Source organism: Nicotiana sylvestris, chromosome 9 (genome assembly GCF_000393655.2).
Source record: "Nicotiana sylvestris chromosome 9, ASM39365v2, whole genome shotgun sequence".
Taxonomy (NCBI): domain Eukaryota; kingdom Viridiplantae; phylum Streptophyta; class Magnoliopsida; order Solanales; family Solanaceae; genus Nicotiana; species Nicotiana sylvestris.
Window position 1 is genome coordinate 101761552 of NC_091065.1, and position 20414 is coordinate 101781965.

A 20414-nucleotide genomic window follows, 5' to 3' on the forward strand; every position below is an offset into this window, starting at 1 on the left:
ATCAGATGAACACAGATAGAGAATCTAGTGTTCCAATTAGAAAATATGGAGTTGATGATCATTGTCGTGCTACTGAGCGTACTGGCATATTCAACCAAGATGCAGGTGGTGTTGAACGTGATTATATGGATGTGCATGCAGAGGGTCAGTATGAAAGAGAATTTAGAGATGCACATCTAGAGGATGAAACTGAAAATGTTACTGATATTGGGAAAGGTTAGTTATAGATTTTGATTTTTATTTTCGTTGAAATGTATATTCAATAGATTAATACATATAAACTATTCATGTGCATGCAAAAGTTTGTGGAGTGCCGGAGAAAATTTGTAGAGTTTGTGGATTGCAATCACAGGAGGATTTAACAAGTCCATTGGGGACAAGTGTCAGCGAGATTGTATGCAAATGCTTAGAAGGAACGTATGATCTCTCTACACCGCTGTCATACAAAGAAAAATTTGGAGTTCAAACTTGTGCCAGTCAAGGTTAGATAAAATTTTCATTATATATTGTATCTTTATTTCATTATATATTGTATCTTTTGAAGCAGCAAGCGAAGAAGCTGGAGTGCAGTATCAAGAGAAAACTGGACTACAATCTCAAGACATAGGCAGAAGTGAGATTGGTTCCAAATCTATAGATGCAACATGTGATGATGATGATGTAGCTGGAATGATCTTGGATATTGCAAATGGTTAGGCAGTGCTTTTTAAATTTTATATATGTTTGTTTTAATTAAAGATTATTAACATGTTAGCTGTTGTAAATATTTTTGTAGAATCTTGTCAACAAGCATCTAAAGATCATGGTGAACAACTGCAAGATAAAGAAAATGTGGAATTGCAAGAAAAAGAAAATGTTGCACGCAATATTTTAGCTGAGTTGTCTCTTGAAAAAACACAAGAAGGTACTGCGGAGAAGACAGGTACTGATTGTGCCCTAATTATTATATGTACAATTGAAATTTTGTCTCTTCATTTGACATGTTGCAGAAAACTAATATGAATATGTATATATATATATATATATATATATATATATATATATATATATATATATATATATATATATAGTGTCGCCAGCAGAGGAAAACAAAGGGGACACCAATGATGACGATCTTAACCAATATACAAGGAAAAGAAAGAGAGACAGTATTGGTTATGATGGTCCGTCATTTTCTCTTCTTACTCCTACTCCTCCAAGTATACAAATGGACATTGATGCGACTTTGACTATGGAGGGTGAAGGAAATGTTGAAGAAGAACTTGGTCGAGGTAAAAGGAACAAGAAGTTAAGCTGGCAGTTGAAATCTCCTTTTGATAAGGAAGGAAAAGCAGTAAGTTCCAAGGCAGACAATCAAAATACTCTGAAGAGTTCAGGTTGGATAAAATCAACCTATACTCGTAGGTGTATTTTTCATTATGCCAAAGAAGATGAAAAATTAGTGAAGAAATTCATTGTGTGGTTGGGCAAGGAGAAAAGGAGAGGTCGCAAAAAAGAGTAAGTCTCTTAATGTGTTTCACTACATCCTTAACTTCTGTGATTGTAAGACTAATTTTAGGACTAACTGTCCTTAACTTATAGATTCAAGTTTAAAACTTAAGGACTTCTTGTCCTTAAGTTTGAATTCAAAATTCATAAGCTAAGGACATGCAGTCCTTAAGTTTGAGTATCAAATTCAAAAGCTAAGGACACTTGGTCCTTAAGTTATAGATTAAAGTTTTCAAAATTCTAACTTGACATTTTCAAAATTTTCAGGGGACAAATTGATTTATATGCTGATGATAATAGTTTGAGGAAAAAACCATACAAATTGTATCATCAAAAAATCAGTAGCAAAATGTTTTCCTTGAGCTTTCAGATAGCAAATTTGTTCTTGATGATAAGGTTAGATAATTCACAAGGCATTTATTTTTTCTATTATTAATTTATCATTTTTTCATTATTTTATGACTGATTTGTTATTGATTTGTTTTATTTTTTGCCTTTTTATGAAGCATATTGACATTGCTCTCTATTATCTGAGAAAGAAGGAATGCTACCACCCTCGCGATCATCCTTTTCGATGCACAACTACTGATGTTCTTTTTGATAATTATATGGCACTTGTGTATAAAGATTTCAGTGAAGATGCTAGTGATGAGTTTTGGTGTGCTGGTGATAATCAGTTATTTCTGACACCATATGTGTGGGGGACAGCCGTAGATGTGGAATTGCATGGACTGAGGTTGACAAAATCTTTTTTCCATGTCGGCTTCCTTCAGAAGATGATGAAGCTGTGACACACTTTTTGTTGGGAGTATTGGACTTGAATCAAAAAAAGATTGATGTATATGATTCCATATACAGTGAGCCATATGAAGCAGGAATGAACTACATGCAAATGTATGCACGCATGATCCCCCATTTGCTAAAGTTCTCACAGTTTGACAAAAATCACAAGTCTTTTGGGAATGTCTTCAACAAATTTGATATACAGTGGCAAAGATCACCACACCAAACTGGATCGTACGTGTTATTATTTGTTATATTATTTATATGTACTTAAGATTTATTGTTTAATTCACTGCATATCTTACATTTCTCTTAGGACTGATTGTGGTGCATTCCTGATCAAATTTGCCGAGTTGCTGATGATTGGAAAGGACGTGCAGCAATTCCAACCCGAAGACATAAAAGACTTTCGAAAAGAACTTGCTGCAAATCTTTGGGCACATGGTGAATGGAAAAGAAATTCTGGTTATGATACTCCACCAGAAAATGTTGGTGATGATTATGAGAGTGAAAATGAAACATTCTGTCCAAAGGAGTTGTAAAGAAATTGTGGTGTTATTTTTGTATAAAATTGCTGTAAAGGTGACATCTGAATTATGCCAGTTTAGGATAGTTCTGAAATATTCTGTAAATTTGTGAAAAGGCACTTATATTTTGTTTTGTTGGCATAGCGTAATTTTTTGTAACAGCTATGCAAAATTACAATTTCAAAAGTTATGTCAAGGCATTTTGTTATTTATTTCGTTGTTTCTCTCAACTGTTGATTTGTCCATTGAGTTTGTTAGTATTTGTTCATGACTAAGTGTAAGTGAACTTCAAATTCAAAGTTAATGACCAAATGTCCTTAACTTTTGAACTTGAAATTCAAAGTTAAGGACCGACAGTCCTTAAGTTTTGAACATGGGACTATAACTTAAGGACCTCATGTCCTTAACTTTTGAACTTGTATTTCAAACTTAAGGACTCCTGTAGTTAATGACAAACAGTCCTCAAGTTTTTAACATGGGACTATAACTTAAGGACCTATGTCCTTAACGTTTGAACTTAAAATTCAAAGTTAAGGACAGACAGTCCTCAAGTTTTTAACATGGGACTATAACTTAAGGACCTCATGTCCTTAACGTTTGAACTTAAAATTTAAAGTTAAGGACAGACAGTCCTTAAGTTTTTAACTTGTATTTCAAACTTAAGGACTCATGTAGTTAATGACAAACAGTCCTCAAGTTTTTAATATGGGACTATAACTTAAGGACCTCATATCCTTAACTTTTGAACTTGAAATTCAAAGTTAAGGATAGACAGTCCTTAAGTTTTTAACATGGGACTATAACTTAAGGACCTCATGTCCTTAACTTTTGAACTTGAAATTCAAAGTTAAGGACAGACAGTCATTACGTTTTTAATATGGGACTATAACTTAAGGACCTCATGTCCTTAACGTTTGAACTTAAAATTCAAAGTTAAGGACAGACAGTCCTTAAGTTTTTAACATGAGACTATAACTTAAGGACCTCATGTCCTTAACTTTTGAACTTGAAATTCAAAGTTAAGGACAGACAGTCATTACGTTTTCAAAATTGCAAGTTGAACTTACTGACTCCTGTTAATAACTTTTAATTGTTGAACTCAAAAGAAATTAAAAGAACGTAACAAGATATAAATATTGAAAATCTAGGCATCCGCTCAAATTAGAATAATAATGAATACAATCTATAGCAAAAACTTAAAAGAGTCGATAAACATAAGTGTATATTTCTACTCTTCTCTATGCTTTCTTGAAAATGGATGGAGTGCCGGAGAATATATACAAGCTGTTCTATTATGACCAATTCTTCTGCAACGACCACATTTGAATGTTATTTTTGATGGCTCGGTAGCAGGAATATGCCTTTTCTTTTGCCTTCTACCTGGTGGCACTTTGAAATCTGGAGGTTTAACAATTTGTGACTTAACACTCTCTGGTACAATCCATGAATCAGTATGTCCTACAGGATGTATTTGTCTTTCATATGTTTTCAGCCAAGATTCCTTTAAGTACCAGTGCGAACAAAAGTCAGACTTCTTGATGTTTCTCTTCTCGATAGCTGCAATTGCATGTATGCATGGTAATTCATCAAGTTGAAATTGAAAACAATCACATGTTCTTTTGTTTAAGTCCACCAAGAAAGTTATTCCTTCTTCTTCAACTCTAGAACGCCATGAATCAACAGGGAAGACCTTCAATGTTGAAAAATTATAAGTGAGTACATTATGTTAAAAAATGTCAAAATCATAATATAAACATAAAACATAATACTTACGTTCAAAGTAAATGCTAAATCTATTCTGTTCTTCAATTCCTCCTCTACCCAACAAGAAACATCATAAAATGTTCCTTCTGCTTTATTTCTTCTTTCATAAAACCAATGTTGTAGCTTCACTTGAATGAAATCCATCATTCTTAGTATAGGCAGCTCCCTTGCTTCTAATAGCACTGAATTCATCGACTCAACTATGTTTGTTGTGAGCATGTCATATCTTCGTTGTGGACTACAAGAACGTGCCCATCTTTCCGGTGGTTCTTCCATCAAGTAGTCATAAGTTTTCTTATCTACATTTGCAATATCTGACATGTATATGTCAAATTCTTTACGCTTGTATACTCTTGCAGCACTTTGGAAAAGTTTTATGACCTCACTTTTCACCTTTCTTCGCTTTAGGTTCTGCTCCAAATGATAGATGCAAATCCCATGATGGCTTTCAGGATATACCTTTACAATGCCATTTGCAATAGCTTGATGCCTGTCTGATAAAAAAATCAAATTCTCACGGCTCCCAATTGCATTGCGAAGCTGACTAAAGTACCACTCATAGGAATTGTTGTTTTCAGATTCTGCTATTCCAAAGGCTAATGGGAAAATTTGGTTATTTGCATCTTTTGAAACTGAAATCATTAAAACACCACGATATTTTGACTTCAAAAAAGTCGCATCAATAGCAATCACTGGTCTACAATGATTCCAACCAGCTATCGATGATCCATATGCGTAAAACATATAAAGAAACCTGAAAATACAATATAAAACAAGGTTAAAATACCCGAAGTTTAGGACAGTCAGTCCTTAACTTACATTTACAAGTTATAAAGTTAAGGACATGTTGTCCTTAACTTTTATTTCAAAGTTCAAAACTTAAGGACTGGAAGTCCTTAACTTTTAATTACAAGTTCAAAACTTAAGGATAGGCAGTCCTCAACTTCTGGTTATAACTCAAAAGTTAACAAGGCTAAAGACAACATGTCCTAAATTGTTTACCTGTTGTTGTCGTCTATCTTTATGTTAGTATAAGTTCCCGGGTTTTTACTTGTCATCATATACAAGTATGAACACAATAATTCATAATTTTCTTCGGGACTTCCTCTTATTAAAGCGGAAGCATGTTGAATAGCACGCCACGCCTTGTGATATCCAATGTCTAGTCCATGCAATTTTTGCATCTCTGCCATGACAAAAGCTGGTGTAACTTCAAATCTTGGGTCCCGAAGATTATCGATAATGTAACCACTAATCAACTTTGAAGTAGCATGCCTTTGATCTGCTTTCCTAGTGTTAACAGAGCAGTCATGCTTTTTCTCAAGCTTTACTATCTTGAATAATGTTGAGTCTTTAATTCTGAAAGCACGCACACACCAACGACACCTATCATCATTGCATGTCAACGAATATCTTGTTGAGCTTGATCTAACAACTTTGAATTCAAAATGTCCTTTGATTGCTACATTAGAAAAACAATTAATTATGCTCTTCTTCTTGTCAAATACTGATCCGACTTTTATTTGATCCAAAGAAGCATTTTCTCTTAATATCGTAGTTGGGGATTCTTTTTGTTTCAAATTTGATCTTCGTTTAGTTATTTGAGTGCAGGTTTTGTCAGCAACTACTTCGATTACCGGTGCACTCTCTAAGACTTGAATACCCAAAGCTTGTTCGTTGTCAATCTCTATAATGCTTTGTCCTTCTACTTGAATAGAATCAAATGTTTGATGCACCTCTTCATTTAATGGTTGAGCTTCAACCATATCTACTTCAACTATCTGTTGGCATCGCTCTTGATTGTCATGTTGAGTTTTTGTGTTGGCATGTTCATTGCTTGTTGATGCAAAAACTCTTTCCGAAATATCAACTATGAAACGACAGCTCTTGAAGAGTGAATGAGTTTTTAGCAACTCTATACATGTGTGAAGATCTAAATCTTTGGATACAAGCATTCCTTTGCTTGTTCCAAGGTTGATATCAAACCATATCACTATTTCAAACTTTTCACTATCCAATTCAATAAGCTCAAAAATCTGTTTAACGAAATCTTCAAACTGAATTGACTCAGGTGCTAGGAAAAGCTTTGTTTGATGATCAAGATATTTATAGTCTTCAGTCCATCTACCATTAAAAGCAACTATTATGCATATTGTTTCCATCCTACAAGTCAAGAGAATGGGAAACAAACGACATACGTTATAAAGCAATCCTTGTAGAATTAAGAACAGGTGTACTGTAAGTGCAAGACCAAGATAAGGACTGTTTGTCCTTAACATTTAAACATGTAATTAAAGTTAAGGATTGTCAGTCCTTAACATTTAAACATGTAATTAAAGTTAAGAACTGCCAGTCCTTTAACATTTAAACATGTAATTAAAGTTAAGAACTATCAGTCCTTAACATTTAAACATGGAATTAAATGTTAAGGACTGCCAGTCCTTAAGTTTTAAACATGGAATTAAAAGTTAAGGACTGTCAGTCCTTAACTTTTGAACAAGAAATTAAAAGCTAAGGACTGTTAGTCCTTAACATTTAAACATGGAATTAAAAGTTAAGGACTGCCAGTCCTTAACTTTTAAAGATGGAATTAAAAGTTAAGGACTGCCAGTCCTTAACTTTTGAACCAGAAATTAAAAGCTAAGGACTGTCTGTCCTTTAACATTTAAACATGGAATTAAAAGTTAAGGACTGTCAGTCCTTAACATTTAAACATGGAATTAAAACTTAAGGATTGCTAGTCCTTAACTTTTGAACCAGAAATTAAAAGCTAAGGATTGTCTGTCCTTTAACATTTAAACATGGAATTAAAATTAAAAGTTAAGGACTGTCAGTCCTTAAGTTTTAAACATGGAGTTAAAAGTTAAGGACTACCAGTCCTTAACTTTTGAACCAGAAATTAAAAGCTAAGGACTGCCTGTCCTTTAACATTTAAATATGGAATTAAAAGTTAAGGACTGCTAGTCCTTAACATTTAAACATGTATTTAAGAGTTAAGGACTGTCAGTCCTTAACATTTGAACCAGAAATTAAAAATACAATTTGAAACTCAAGCTACAGGACTTTGTATACAGAAGAACAACAACAAAGTGAAGGACATTTTGTCCTTAAGTTTTTTATTCAATTTGCAAAATGAGGCCAGTAGAATCAAAGTTAAGGACATAGTGTTCTTATTTTTTTGAATTCAATTTCCAAAATGAAGACACTATGTCCGGAATACAAAATTATCATAGGAAGGCGGTGTCTATAAATTTATCAATCCAGAAATTCAAAAAAATCAAATTCTTATCTAATATATAATCAAATCAATACAGATCTAAAAAAGTATAACTATAGCGAAATAAAAATTGATAGAAACACATGAAATTATAACTTACTGTTTATCTATGTTGTTTTTTTGGATTAGATTGCTGAATTTTTGAAATCGGGAAGAGAAATGGTGGTTCGTCCTCAGTTGATCGCCGCTGCTGCTGTTGCTCGCTTCTTCTCTTTGTGTAACTGCTGCTTGTGTTGATAGCGTAGGTATAAGTTATACCAGAAGGGTATTTTCGTCCAGTCAGGTATAAGTTTTTAAAAAGGAGTGGCTAAAGTCTAAATACATTGAAAACAGTGGCTTTAAAATAAAAGCCACAACTTTTAGTGGCTATTTGTGCCACTAAAAGTTTTTCTATGCATCGACCGAATTTTATCTCCCGCCAGGCGCCATTGAAATCCAATTTTTTCAAAAGAGAAGCCACTGAAAAAAATTAAAAATGATCCCTCCTATGATTTCGAAAACTCAATTATTCCTAATTCCACAGTATCAGTTCTAGGGTTCTTACATTTCATTACAAGGAAACTCTGAATTTTGTTAATATATTTGATAGGAATTTCAATGGCAGAAATCAACCAAGATATGTTACACGGAGACTTCTCCAGAATCTTCATAGGTGTTCGTTTTGTTCTTTTCGGATTCGACTCTCTAAGAAAAGAGCAGGTTTTACCCATTCATCCCCTAATTTAGAAAGTTCAATAATTTGTATTTCCGCTGTTCAAAGTGTTTGGATGCTGCTTTCATTGCTCTACTCTTAACTTTCTTCACTATTTGTTTGAAGATTCGGTCAAAGCTTTTGGATGGTGGTGGAGTTGACGCGAGAGGATATGGACCGGATTGCACACACCTTATTGTAGATAGAATTGTTTATGTAAGTACACTAAATAGCTCATTTTGTACCAAATTTATTATTTTTCTCATTCTGCAATTTCGTTAGTTCTTGTTTTCAGTCATTGCTCCTCCGTATTATGTCGATCAATCAATTAATTATATGAATTTCTGTGTTCATGTGTTTATAAGATTTGCTTTATTGATCAACTCATCCCAACTTTTCTAATTTTTCACTTAGATATCTTACCATTATTACTGAAACTGGGCACTGACTCTTTATGTTTAGGATGATCCCATATGTGTTGCTGCCCAACGGGATGGAAAAGTTCTAGTCACAAGCTTATGGGTTGAGCACAGTTTTGATGTGGGAATGGCTGCCGATCACCTTTCTGTGAGTTCATTGGGAAATGTCTTTATGTCATACATATGACATGTTTATGAATTGGAAAATGCTTTCTTTGAGCCCATTCAAAGTTGAATGTGTGGTTATAGCTGAATGTTTACGATAATGACTGCAATTAGTGTCTTCAATTGTACAATTGAATTAGCATTTTTGCCGATTGACTCTATACGCACATTTCTTTGTGAGAGTTGCTTGTTCTATTCCTTCGAATGTCACTATGGTGCATGAATGGATGTTTCACATCATTTTGCTTTCCCACAAGGCTGTATATCTGATCCATTGTGAAGTACGTTCAGGTGCCAACATTTGTTTTTTATCTTTAGGGAGAAAGCAGACTTGGAAATACTGTGCAAGGCAGATATTTACAAAATTTCTGCTAACTAACTAACTAACTAACTACTTTGAATTTTAATGGCGTCATAAATGTATCCATTAGCCTGTGTATTGTTGCTTTAAAGTTCCACATGAATGTCTTCATTTATTTATAAGAGCTCAAAATTTTCTCTGCTGGATCATTTTTATTCTTTGCTCCATGTCTGAACTTGTGATAGGCCCTTTAAATAGCTGACAGTATACCTCCTTTCCCTCCAAACCCCAAACGCCAAATAGTGGTTGATATAACTCAGAATATTCACTATGTTTCTTACAGATGATGTACAGACCTCTGAGAGATTTGAATGGAATCCCAGGTGCTAAATCGCTAATTCTGTGCTTAACCGGATATCAGCGACAAGACCGAGATGATATTATGGTTTGTAGATTTCAACTCTTGTTTCCTTAAAACTCTATTAGGAGTATATCTTTCTTAAAAAAGAAAATTAAACAGTGGCTTCTCAATTATATCTCATGTCACCTTGCTATTTGGTTGCTTCTTCTTCCAGACAATGGTTGGGCGGATGGGTGCAAATTTTTCAAAGCCGTTGGTTTCACACAAAGTCACGCATCTTATTTGCTACAAATTTGAGGGTAAACCTGTTTCTACTGTTGCAGCACTGCTGACTGTAATACCTGCTCCCTTAGTTTCTTGTCTTCTTTGCTCAGGGTAGTTTATCCTAGCAGGAGTTTAAAGGGGTTTCAGGTCGCCAAAGCCCCTTTCACGGAGAAACTCTTTAAACCTCATTTTAATACTTGAATATAAATCTAATTTGTTTCACGTAGACTGCTGGTTCTGAGGCATGAATGTTGGATGTGTGGTATGTGTTGAACATGTGTAGTTCACAGCAAAGTGAAAAATCCAGTTAGCATAGCATCTACTGTAATGATCACCTGCATATGTGAAATCGGTGTGTTAAACTGGAAGTGGTTGATAAGTTTCACCCTCTGTCTTTCTTTATATGTATGGTTTACTGTGGTAAATTTCAGGCTTCGAGGCTTAAGGTATCAGCACTTGCTAAAACATCTGTTCTTATCTGCCATTATGGCAAGCTGTGAATTACCTTAAGTTATGGTAATCCACTTTCATGTAACTGGTTACGCCTTTTAATATGCTTCTTCCACCAAATCAGGAGAGGAAGAAAGATACTTCAAATTCAATCTGATTTTTCTCTTTTAACTGTATCTGGTATTCTTCTGTTTACAATTAAATGAGCCAACGTTATTTGATAGGAGAGAAATATGAGCTTGCCAAGAAACTGAAGAGGATAAAGCTAGTGAATCACCAGTGGTTAGAAGATTGGTAAGCCAGAATTCTTTATAGAAGTCGCACATGCCTGGGCGGCCACACCTGTTTGGTCACTTTTCCTAGATAGAAACTTTTCTGCTTTCAAGTTGCTCAAGCTGTTCCTTTTAATCTCTTTTATTCTGCAGTTTAAGGGATTGGGAAATTCTTCCTGAGGCTGCATATGATAAAAGGTGAGACCTTTTCCGCCTTGAATTCTAATGGTCCATTCTCTCTATCAGAGGGCATCTTGTTTTGTTTAGGTAGGCTTTAATCGAGGTCTCCTTGGTGGCCGTTTCAGTGTGCGAAGTCCACAAGGTTGCCCTTTATTTTAAAGAACTTGAAAATATGAAGTTTTACGTTGTGAAATTAAGAAAACCTGTTCTAGAATATGTCAGTATTCCTATTTGAAACAATCAACACAAAGATTAATTTTTCAAGGTTATCAGGTCAATTTGCATAAGGCACTCCACTCATCAACTTGTCTTGTGTAATCAATAGTATAAAGTACATGGATTATTATGTGTGCTTAAGCTCAATCTAGGTGGAACTCGTGCAAAACTTTCGAGGCACCTCCTCAGACTTTAGTCATCGAATTGTCTTAGAATAGCATAGGTCGGTAATGCTAATGCTTCGTTTTCTTTCTTAGTTGTGGTGGCTTCCTGTGCCAAGGAAAGGAGTCAACAAACATAATATGAAAGCATTGTGCTCCTAAAATGAAGTTATAGAGCCGTCAAATGAAAATGACATTAGGTACAAAAAAACCCAAAGGTCATGCTAGACGCGATATGCTTATGTTTGTGAGCCTCAATTTTGACTACCCAATTAAATTAACAAGAAACTCGTGGCATGGTCACACATTGTGCTTTTTTTCTCTTTACTCCAGTGGATATGAGTCGGAGATGGTGGAAGCCGAAGCCAAGGATTCTGAAGATGAACAAGACGACATTGCTGCAAACACAAGCAGAGAGAGAGTTTCTTTCACTAGTCCTCAACATTCAAAGAGTCCCAGTCAATTCCGTTTGAAGCAGGAGATCTGTAGAAACATCTCAGAGATACGCACGCCTACAGGTTTGTCAGATCTTGGAAACCATGATCAGCTGGTGTTATGTGCTTCCAAGGAATCAAAATCGGACCTGGTTACAGCCTTTGAAGAATCTCACAAGAGCCATCTTGAGACCCTTGGCACCACTCTGAGTAGAAATAAAGAGGTGCCGCATAGCATGCCACTAAATGGAAATAGTCCGGCTTCAGTTTCTACTAGTGCTAAAAAGTCTCCTAAGTCATGTTTGTCAAACAGTTGTTTTAAAAGTTATTCCCGAAAAAAACCTAGAAAAACTGGTCTCACCATGGCCTCGGAACAAATTGAGAGTGCAGGATGTCCTCCCATTAATGAGGTGAGTAAACATTCTGATAACGTGAACATCTCCTCAGAAAAAGAACAGGATGGAACTGAATTGTTTTCTGCAGAAAAGGACCAAAGTGGTCTGCTCCCTGGGAAAAGGAGGGTGGGCATGTTATATAGTAGCTCCAATTCTTCAAAAACTAGTCATAATCCAGACAGCATGTTAGATCGTGGCCTGGTAGAAGATCGTGGCATAGAGTTAGGAAGACATTTGTTATTAGGGAAGAATGTTCATTCTGAAAATGGTGCAAGTCTTGATCCCTCGCAAAACTGTGATTCTTCCATTTCCAATCCCATAAAACTGGGCAATCAGCAAGAGTGTGATGAGGATGCATTGCAAGCTGGCACTTGCGCGATCACGGGGTTAAAAAAGACTACGTTGAGCAGCAATGTGGACCCTGTGAATTTTCACTTATGTGAGACTAAGGATTCTACTGTTGATCTTAACGGCTTAAGGAATGAACTGCAAGCTGCCAAAAATCCATCTCCAGGCAATGGAGGTGAAGATATTGAGAAGTCCAGTCGGTTGGCTGAATTGGAAAATGCTGTAGGAGATTCTACGTCAGGGTCTAAGCCATTAAAGAGAAAATCCCTTTCCAAGAAGACACTGGGATCTAGACAAAGTCTCTGTAAAGGGGACTCGAGAAATCAGAAAGGTACTATATCTCTTAACAAGGTTGTTCCCGCGAATGAGTCTGCACCCTCTGTGAGTGGGGGCATAAAGAACACAGAGCACCAAGAGGTTCTCAGCTGTGAAAAGGTTGAGGTTCCACCAGCAGATACTGCAGAATCAAACAAAGAGACTGAGAAAAGAAAACACTTTGATTCTGGAAATGAAGATATTAAAACAGCTGAATCCATAAATAGAGATGCTGAGACTCCAGAAAACAAAGAGTATGATGAGTTGAATGTCGCAAGAGCAGAGTTAGGTGGAGCACCACACTCAGGGGTTAATCCTACGGAGAAGAATCCAGCTGTGAACCAGTTGGTAAATCGGACTGATGTGGAAGATTGTGCTGTGAGGCATGATTCTGACAACAAAAGTTCTAAAGCTCAAGAGACTATTTCCAGGAAGAAGACTAGGTCAAATAAATCAACTTCTGTGGAGAATGATGTAGATGTGAAAGAAACCAAAGGTCCAAAGTATTTGATGAAGAGGAGCAGGACAACTAATTTAGCTGCCAAAAGAGCTGTAGTTTCGACAAAAGTTGCCAAAAGGAAGAAGTCCAAAAGCGAGACAAAGAATGCAGAATTAGAGAAGGGAAGAGGTTTACCTGTAACAGGCGAAGCCACACTGGCACCTGATCATGAATTGAACTCCATGGATGCAGAGAAGGAGAATGAACCTGCTATTGGAGGCCAATGCACAACATATATTGAACAAGGGGCTGGCGAAATGTCTCCAAAATGTAAAATAAAGCCTCTAAAGGCTATTGTTGCAAATCCTGACGCTTTGCAGGTTACAAAAGTAGGTACTGAGCCGATGTGGTTTATCCTTAGTGGGCATAGGCTACAAAGAAAGGAGTTTGAGAAGGTCATCAAACGTTTGAAAGGAAATGTGTGCAGAGATTCTCATCAATGGTCATATCAGGCAACACATTTCATTGTCCCGGATCCAGTTCGCAGAACTGAAAAGTTTTTAGCTGCTGCAGCCTCCGGAAGGTATGCCTCAATAACCATGGCCTAAGTAGTGTCTATTTGTACAGGTAAATTGATTGTCTGTTGGTTCTTACAGGTGGATCCTGAAGACCGATTATTTAACTGCCAGCAATGAAGCTGGAAGACTCTTGGATGAAGAACAATATGAATGGCACAAAAAGGGCTTGACAGAAGATTTAGCCATCGACTTAGAGGCCCCAAGAAAGTGGCGGCTTCTGAGGGAGAGAACTGGTCATGGTGCATTTTATGGAATGAAGATAATCATATATGGAGACTGCATTGTACCACCACTGGTCAGTTAATTTGCACTTGTTTGTTCACTAAATTTCTTACTAGATTGAATTCCAATATGTCTAGAATTTTTCAAGATTGCACCTTTTTTTTTTGAATCAGGATACACTAAAACGTGCTGTCAAGACCGGAGATGGTATTATATTAGCAACTTCACCTCCTTACACTCAGTTCCTTAAGTCAGGTGTTGATTTTGCTATTGTCGATGAGACCATGCCCCATTATGATAAGTGGGTTCAAGAATTCCTAAGGCACGAGATACCTTGTGTTTTGCCTGATTACTTGGTGGCTTATGTGTGCAAGCCCGGTCATCTCCGTGACAGTTATGTAAAATACAATACTCATACTTGGGTAGAAAGGTCATTGAAGAACCTGACAGATCGCTTGGAAGAGGTTGTTGAGGACATGGTGCCATCAGATGACAATAGTAACTAACATGTAATATATGGTGATGAAAGTGGCTCCCATGGATGTGGCATCGACTCTCATGTTTTATTACTGCGACTCTCAGCTTGTATGTGTCCTAGAGGCTTTTCCCAGTCTATAGCAAGAATAGCATGAATAATATGAACAAAAGTATTCCAAGGAATTGCTGCAAGGCGGACCCCTACTACGAAAGTAATAATCCTTTTAGTTAAGGTGGTACCGGCTGACTTCCAATTTAAGTTGATAATTTTGGATGTACGAAGAAGTTATTTTGCTCATATGATTTAGGCACAGTGCCATTTTATTCGGTAGTAGTAGTTTCTTATGGTTTAGGGGTTAGAGACTGTTTAATTTTGTATAGAGCAGCCTCTTGCTGCCATATCTTGTACCAATTTTCTTAGCCTGGAGTGTGCTCGTCATGATTTGAGCTTGTGCAAAATTGTACTATAACCTACTTAGAAATTGTGAATTTATGATTAACTTTTAATTGGATCGTAATATCGACATTAACAATCTTACAGAACTATGGATGATGGCTTCATGGAAATGATTTAATATTATTCAAAATTTTGAGAAAAATGCATATTCAAATTCGAGGAGTGCACTCTTCCAAAATTAAGCAGACCTTGTAGAGATGCACCTTGCAATAATACACAGAAATAAAAAGAAAACTGAAGCAGACACATTAAGTTCCTATACATGTCGATTTAAAGTTTTAACCTTCTCATTTACTTTTCAATTACTCTGTATACGGTCGATTTCGAAGAGTTCGATTTCGAAGACTTGATCATACCCCGAGCTCGAGTTCGGGAAGCTCGAAGTAAGAATCGAGCCTGGCCTGGATGTGCGCACCTCGAGAAGCAAATCGGAGACCCGTCATGATCTGCCTCGAGGGCAGTACAATTTCGATGACACTCAAGAAAGAGCGGGAATTTCTCAAGGACACGTGGATCAGGGCATAAATTATGGGATAGGATTTGTACGAAATAGTACAAGTCTGTATTAGGTTGTTATACAACTGTACCAAGAGAATTCTTTACCATAATTGGAAATGTACAATATTAGGATTTTCCCCTCCTATATAAAGGGAACATCAATCATTTGTAAAGATCATCATCTCATTCACTGCAATAGAACATCCTACTTTGCTTTTCTCGTTTACTGTGCTCCACAATTGTTCTTCAGCTTTATTGTTCATATTTTTTTTGCTCTTAACTCAATTCGAGGCTCCCGAGATAATCGAGCTCGAGGTTCCCGTTGCTTTAGCAACACTGGTTTGGTTCATCAATTCTTCTTACTTAAACTTAATATTACTTGTATATTTACTAGTATTGGAATAAATCACATACCTTTAAAATCACAAATCACCTTTAATTGTTACTCATATTTTTCGAGGTAAACAAAATTACATATCTTTAAAACCACAAATCACATTCAATTGTTGTTCACTTTTTTCGAGGTAAACAGTTTGGCGCCCACCGTGGGGCTAAAGATAATAATGATTATTATTTTAGTGCTAGTTTTCTAATAACACACGTTATTCTTCACACTTTTTCTTGTTAAGGATTCTTTGATTTCAGGCCAAGATATGTCTAGCTCAAACGCACTCGTGCATGGAAACGACGGTCTCGGAACCTACAGAGAAAATAGCAGTATAGGGGTCGGTGACCACCAATCAACTCTGAGGAAGTACCAAATATGGAGCCAGTTGATATCAGTTCACATAATGCTCTAAAAGTGGACTCGGGCACAGATCCCGTAGGGAATGAACGCATGGAAGCTCGATCTGGTGACCAAAGAGCACGAGGAATGAGAGATAGGGGAATCAGTCTCCAAGTGATATTTGAGATGCTATAGGCTCAATAAATTGCCATCGCTCAACTTCAGAGTCAAAATAGGACCCCGAGCGTAGCTGAACATGAGAATACTCGGCCTGCTGAATCAGAACCGGAGAGATCAAACGTAAATAACTCGGGGACTGACCCCACCATCATGAGGATGCTCGAAGAGCTCGCCAAAAGGATCGAGACCGGAGAAAAGAAGATTGAAGAAAATGACAAAAATGTGGAGACATACAACTCAAGGGTCGACCAAATACCGGGAGCACCTCCGATTTTGAAAGGACTAGACTCAAAGAAGTTCGTGCAAAAACCATTCTCCCAGAGTGCGGCTCCGAAGCCCATCCCAAAGAAGTTTCAGATGCCAGACATCCCAAAATACAACGGAACCACTGATCCCAACGAGCACATCACCACATATACTTGTGGCATAAAAAGGAAATGATTTGGAAGACGATGCGATTGAGTCTGTTTTGCTAAAAAAGTTTGGGGAAACTCTATCTAAGGGTGCCATGATTTGGTACCATAACTTACCCCCGAACTCTATCGATTCATTTTCCATGTTGGCAGACTCATTTGTAAAGGCACATGCTGGTGCCATAAAAGTTGCAATAAGGAAGTCCGATGTATTCAAAATAAAGCAAAGGGAGAACGAGATGCTGAGGGAGTTTGTATCCCGTTTCCAGTCAGAAAGAATGAAATTACCACCGGTCTCCGATGACTGGGCCGTACAAGCCTTCACTCAAGGGCTAAATGAACGAAGTTCGATAGCTTCGAAGCAGCTGAAGCAAAACTTAATCGAGTATCCCGCCGTGACTTGGGCGGATATGCATAACAAGTACCAATCAAAAATTAGGGTCGGGGATGACCAGTTGGGAGCCCCCTCGGGCTCAGTTTATCCAAGAAGTTTACTAGCAAAGGAGTCAGGAAATGCAGACAGGGAGTCAAGGTCGAATAAGGAAAGATATAAGCCATACGTCGAAGATCGAAGGAACATTTCAAGGCGTAGAATACCTCAGAATGATCGAAGATCAGATCGAGATCAAAGTTCCCGGGGACTCATGAGAAAAACCCAGTTTGATAGGCACTTGGGACCAGTGGAGGCACCCCGATTATCAGAGTACAACTTCAGCGTCAATGCCTCAGGTATCGTCTCAGCCATTGGCAAAATTAGAGATACTTGATGGCCCAAGCCTATGCAGACCGATCTTTCTCAGAGGAACCTCAACTTGATGTGCAAGTATCATGGTACACATGGGCATATGACCAAAGATTGCAGGCTACTTAGAGAAGAGGTAGCCCGGTTGTTCAATGAGGGGCATCTTCATGAATTTCTCAACGACCGGGCCAAGAACCATTTCCGAGAAAGAGACGCAAACAGGAATAATGAACCTGAAGAACCTCAACATGTCATTCACATGATCATCGGTGGAGTAGACGTCCCATAGGGACCCATATTCAAACGTACCAAAGTATATTTCACAAGGGAGAAGTGGACTCAGGACTACATGCCTGAGGACACCCTCACATTCAGCGAGGAATATATTGAGGCCTTATCTCAGCCTCACAACGATGCACTAGTAATTCCTATCCTTTTAAATAAAGTTCAAGTTAAACATGTTCTCGTGGATCCAGGTAGTTCTGCAAATATAATCAGGTCAAGGGTCGTGGAGCAGCTCGAGTTGCTCGGTCAAATCATACCAGCATCTTGAGTCTTGAATGATTTCAACATGGCAAGTGAAACAACAAAGGGAGAAATAATCCTCCCAGTCAACGTGGTCGGAACCATACAAGATACCAAATTTCATGTCATCGAAGGTGACATAAGGTATAATGCTTTGCTTGGAAGGCCGTAGATCCATAGCATGAGGGTGGTGCCATCGACCCTTCACCAAATGATGAAGTTCCCAACAAAGAATGGCATGAAAATAGTATATGGAGAGCAATATGCAACTAAGGAGATGTTTGCAGTACACGACTTGGCACCGGTATCGACACCATCCACATCTTAGGTGGCCAAATAGCAATCACAGCCCATACCCTCGGTTGAGCCCAAGGGACAGGCGTTTGATGAACAGGTGGTCGAGGACGAAGAAGAAGATTTCCTCATCCCCCAAGCCTTCTTTTCCCCCTACGAATCAGATGCGACGAAGTCCACGGTCGAACAACTCGAGCAGGCCATATTGATCGAGCATCTTCCAGAACGAAAGGTATACCTGGGGACAGGGTTAACCCCCAAACTCAGGGAAAAACTCATTCAATTTCTTATTGATAACATTGATTGCTTCGATTGGTCCCACTTGGATATGACAGGGATCCCACCAGAGATAACTACCCATCGACTAAGTGTCGATCCCAGATTTAAACCGGTGAAGCAAAAGAGGAGACCTTAGTCCGAGGTAACGCATGCATTCATCAAAGAAGAGGTAACCAAACTTCTCAAGATAGGATCCATTAGGGAAATAAAATATCCCGAATGGCTAGCTAACATAGTGGTAGTCGCTAAAAAGGGGAATAAACTTAGAATGTGTGTAGACTACAAAGATTTGAACAAAGCATTCCCTTCTTTCCCATTGCCCAACATCGATCGTTTGATCGATGCTACGGCCGGCCATAATATCCTTACTTTTCTCAATGCCTAATCTGGGTAAACCAAATTCAAATGAACCCAGAGGACCAGGAAAAGACTTCGTTCATCACGAAGTATGGTACTTATTGTTATAATGTAATGCCCTTCGGGCTAAAAAATGCAGGAGCCACATATCAACGTCTAGTTAATAAGATGTTCGAACATCAGATAGGCAAATCCATGGAAGTTTATATTGATGACATTCTAGTTAAGTCCCTACGTGCAGAGGACCATTTAACCCATTTGCAGGTGACGTTCGATATCCTAAGAAAGTACAACATGAAGCTCAACCCCGAGAAATGCGCTTTTGGAGTCGGCTCGGGCAAGTTCTTGGGCTTCATGGTGTCGAATAGGGGTATCAAGATCAACCCAGATAAAATCAAAGTCATAGAGGAAATCACCATATTGAACAATGTGAAAGTCGTACAACGGCTGACCGGATGGATAGCTGCCCTAGGGCGATTTATCTCGAGGTCATCAGATTGGAGCCATCATTACTTTTCCCTACTCAAAAAGAAAATTAACTTCGCATGGACTTTGGAGTGCCAACAAGCCTTGGAAGAATTAAAACGGTATCTCTCGAGCCCACCCCTGCTCCATACTCCGAAGGAGGATGATACTTGTATTTAGCCATGTCCGAGGTGGCGGTAAGTGGCGTGTTGGTTTGAGAAGAGCAAGGTACACAATTTACTGTCTATTATGTGAGTCAGACCCTAGGAGATGCTGAAGCCAGGTACCCACATTTAGAAAAGTTAGCTCTTGCATTAATAAGCGCATCTAGGAAATTAAAACCATATTTTCAATGCCATCCTATATGTGTACTGACTACGTACCCACTTCGAAGTGTCTTGCATAAGCCCGAATTACCGGGCAGATTGGCCAAATGGGCCATCGAACTTGGAGGGTATGGCATCGAATATCACCTCGGACGGCTATCAAGTTTTAAATTTTGGTAGATTTCGTGGCCGATTTCGCACCTGTCCTCGTACCCGAAGTAGAAAAGGAACTCTTGCTAAAAACGGGTACGTCATCGGGGGTATGGACCCTCTTCACAGACGGTGCCTCGAATGTGAAAGGATTCGGGCTCGGCATCATTTTAAAACTGCCTACAGGCAGCGTCATTAGCAAATCTATCAAAACTTCTAAATTGACTAACAATAAGGCCGAGTATGAGGTCATGTGTAGGTCTCGAACTAGCCAAGGGCCTTGGAGTAGAGGTCATCGAGGCAAAGTGTGACTCCCTTTTGGTAGTAAATCAAGTAAACGGGAGCTTCGAGGTTCGAGACAATCGAATGCAGAGGTACTTAGACAAACTTCAAGTGACATTGCACCGCTTCAAGGAATGGACACTGGACCATGTACCACGAGAACAGAATAGCGAGGCCGATGCACTTGCAAAC

General features: G+C 38.0%; 3 protein-coding genes and 1 long non-coding RNA gene across 4 annotated transcripts; 3 read left to right on the forward strand and 1 right to left on the reverse strand.

The window, feature by feature from the left end:
* Positions 1 to 1130: 1130 nt before the first annotated feature.
* Positions 1131 to 2193, forward strand: LOC138877026 (uncharacterized). Its single transcript, XM_070156420.1, has 3 exons — positions 1131 to 1497; positions 1756 to 1884; positions 1995 to 2193. The coding sequence occupies exons 1-3, from the start codon at positions 1208 to 1210 to the stop codon at positions 2020 to 2022; spliced, it is 447 nt and encodes a 148-aa protein (XP_070012521.1). The 5' UTR covers positions 1131 to 1207; the 3' UTR covers positions 2023 to 2193.
* Positions 2097 to 3013, forward strand: LOC138877983 (uncharacterized). Its single transcript, XM_070157634.1, has 3 exons — positions 2097 to 2121; positions 2166 to 2505; positions 2588 to 3013. The coding sequence occupies exons 1-3, from the start codon at positions 2097 to 2099 to the stop codon at positions 2811 to 2813; spliced, it is 591 nt and encodes a 196-aa protein (XP_070013735.1). The 3' UTR covers positions 2814 to 3013.
* A 921-nt stretch (positions 3014 to 3934) lies between these two features.
* LOC138877077 (uncharacterized) lies at positions 3935 to 4747 on the reverse strand. The gene is made up of 2 exons (XR_011402390.1): positions 4572 to 4747; positions 3935 to 4488 (listed from the first exon to the last, which is right to left on the reverse strand). It is a non-coding gene; the product is annotated as an uncharacterized lncRNA (long non-coding RNA).
* A 3493-nt stretch (positions 4748 to 8240) lies between these two features.
* Positions 8241 to 15045, forward strand: LOC104227636 (BRCT domain-containing protein At4g02110-like). The gene is made up of 10 exons (XM_009779916.2): positions 8241 to 8538; positions 8657 to 8746; positions 8993 to 9097; positions 9759 to 9860; positions 9991 to 10075; positions 10715 to 10784; positions 10916 to 10960; positions 11653 to 13833; positions 13907 to 14123; positions 14224 to 15045. The coding sequence occupies exons 1-10, from the start codon at positions 8437 to 8439 to the stop codon at positions 14554 to 14556; spliced, it is 3330 nt and encodes a 1109-aa protein (XP_009778218.1). The 5' UTR covers positions 8241 to 8436; the 3' UTR covers positions 14557 to 15045.
* The last annotated feature ends 5369 nt before the right edge of the window (positions 15046 to 20414 follow it).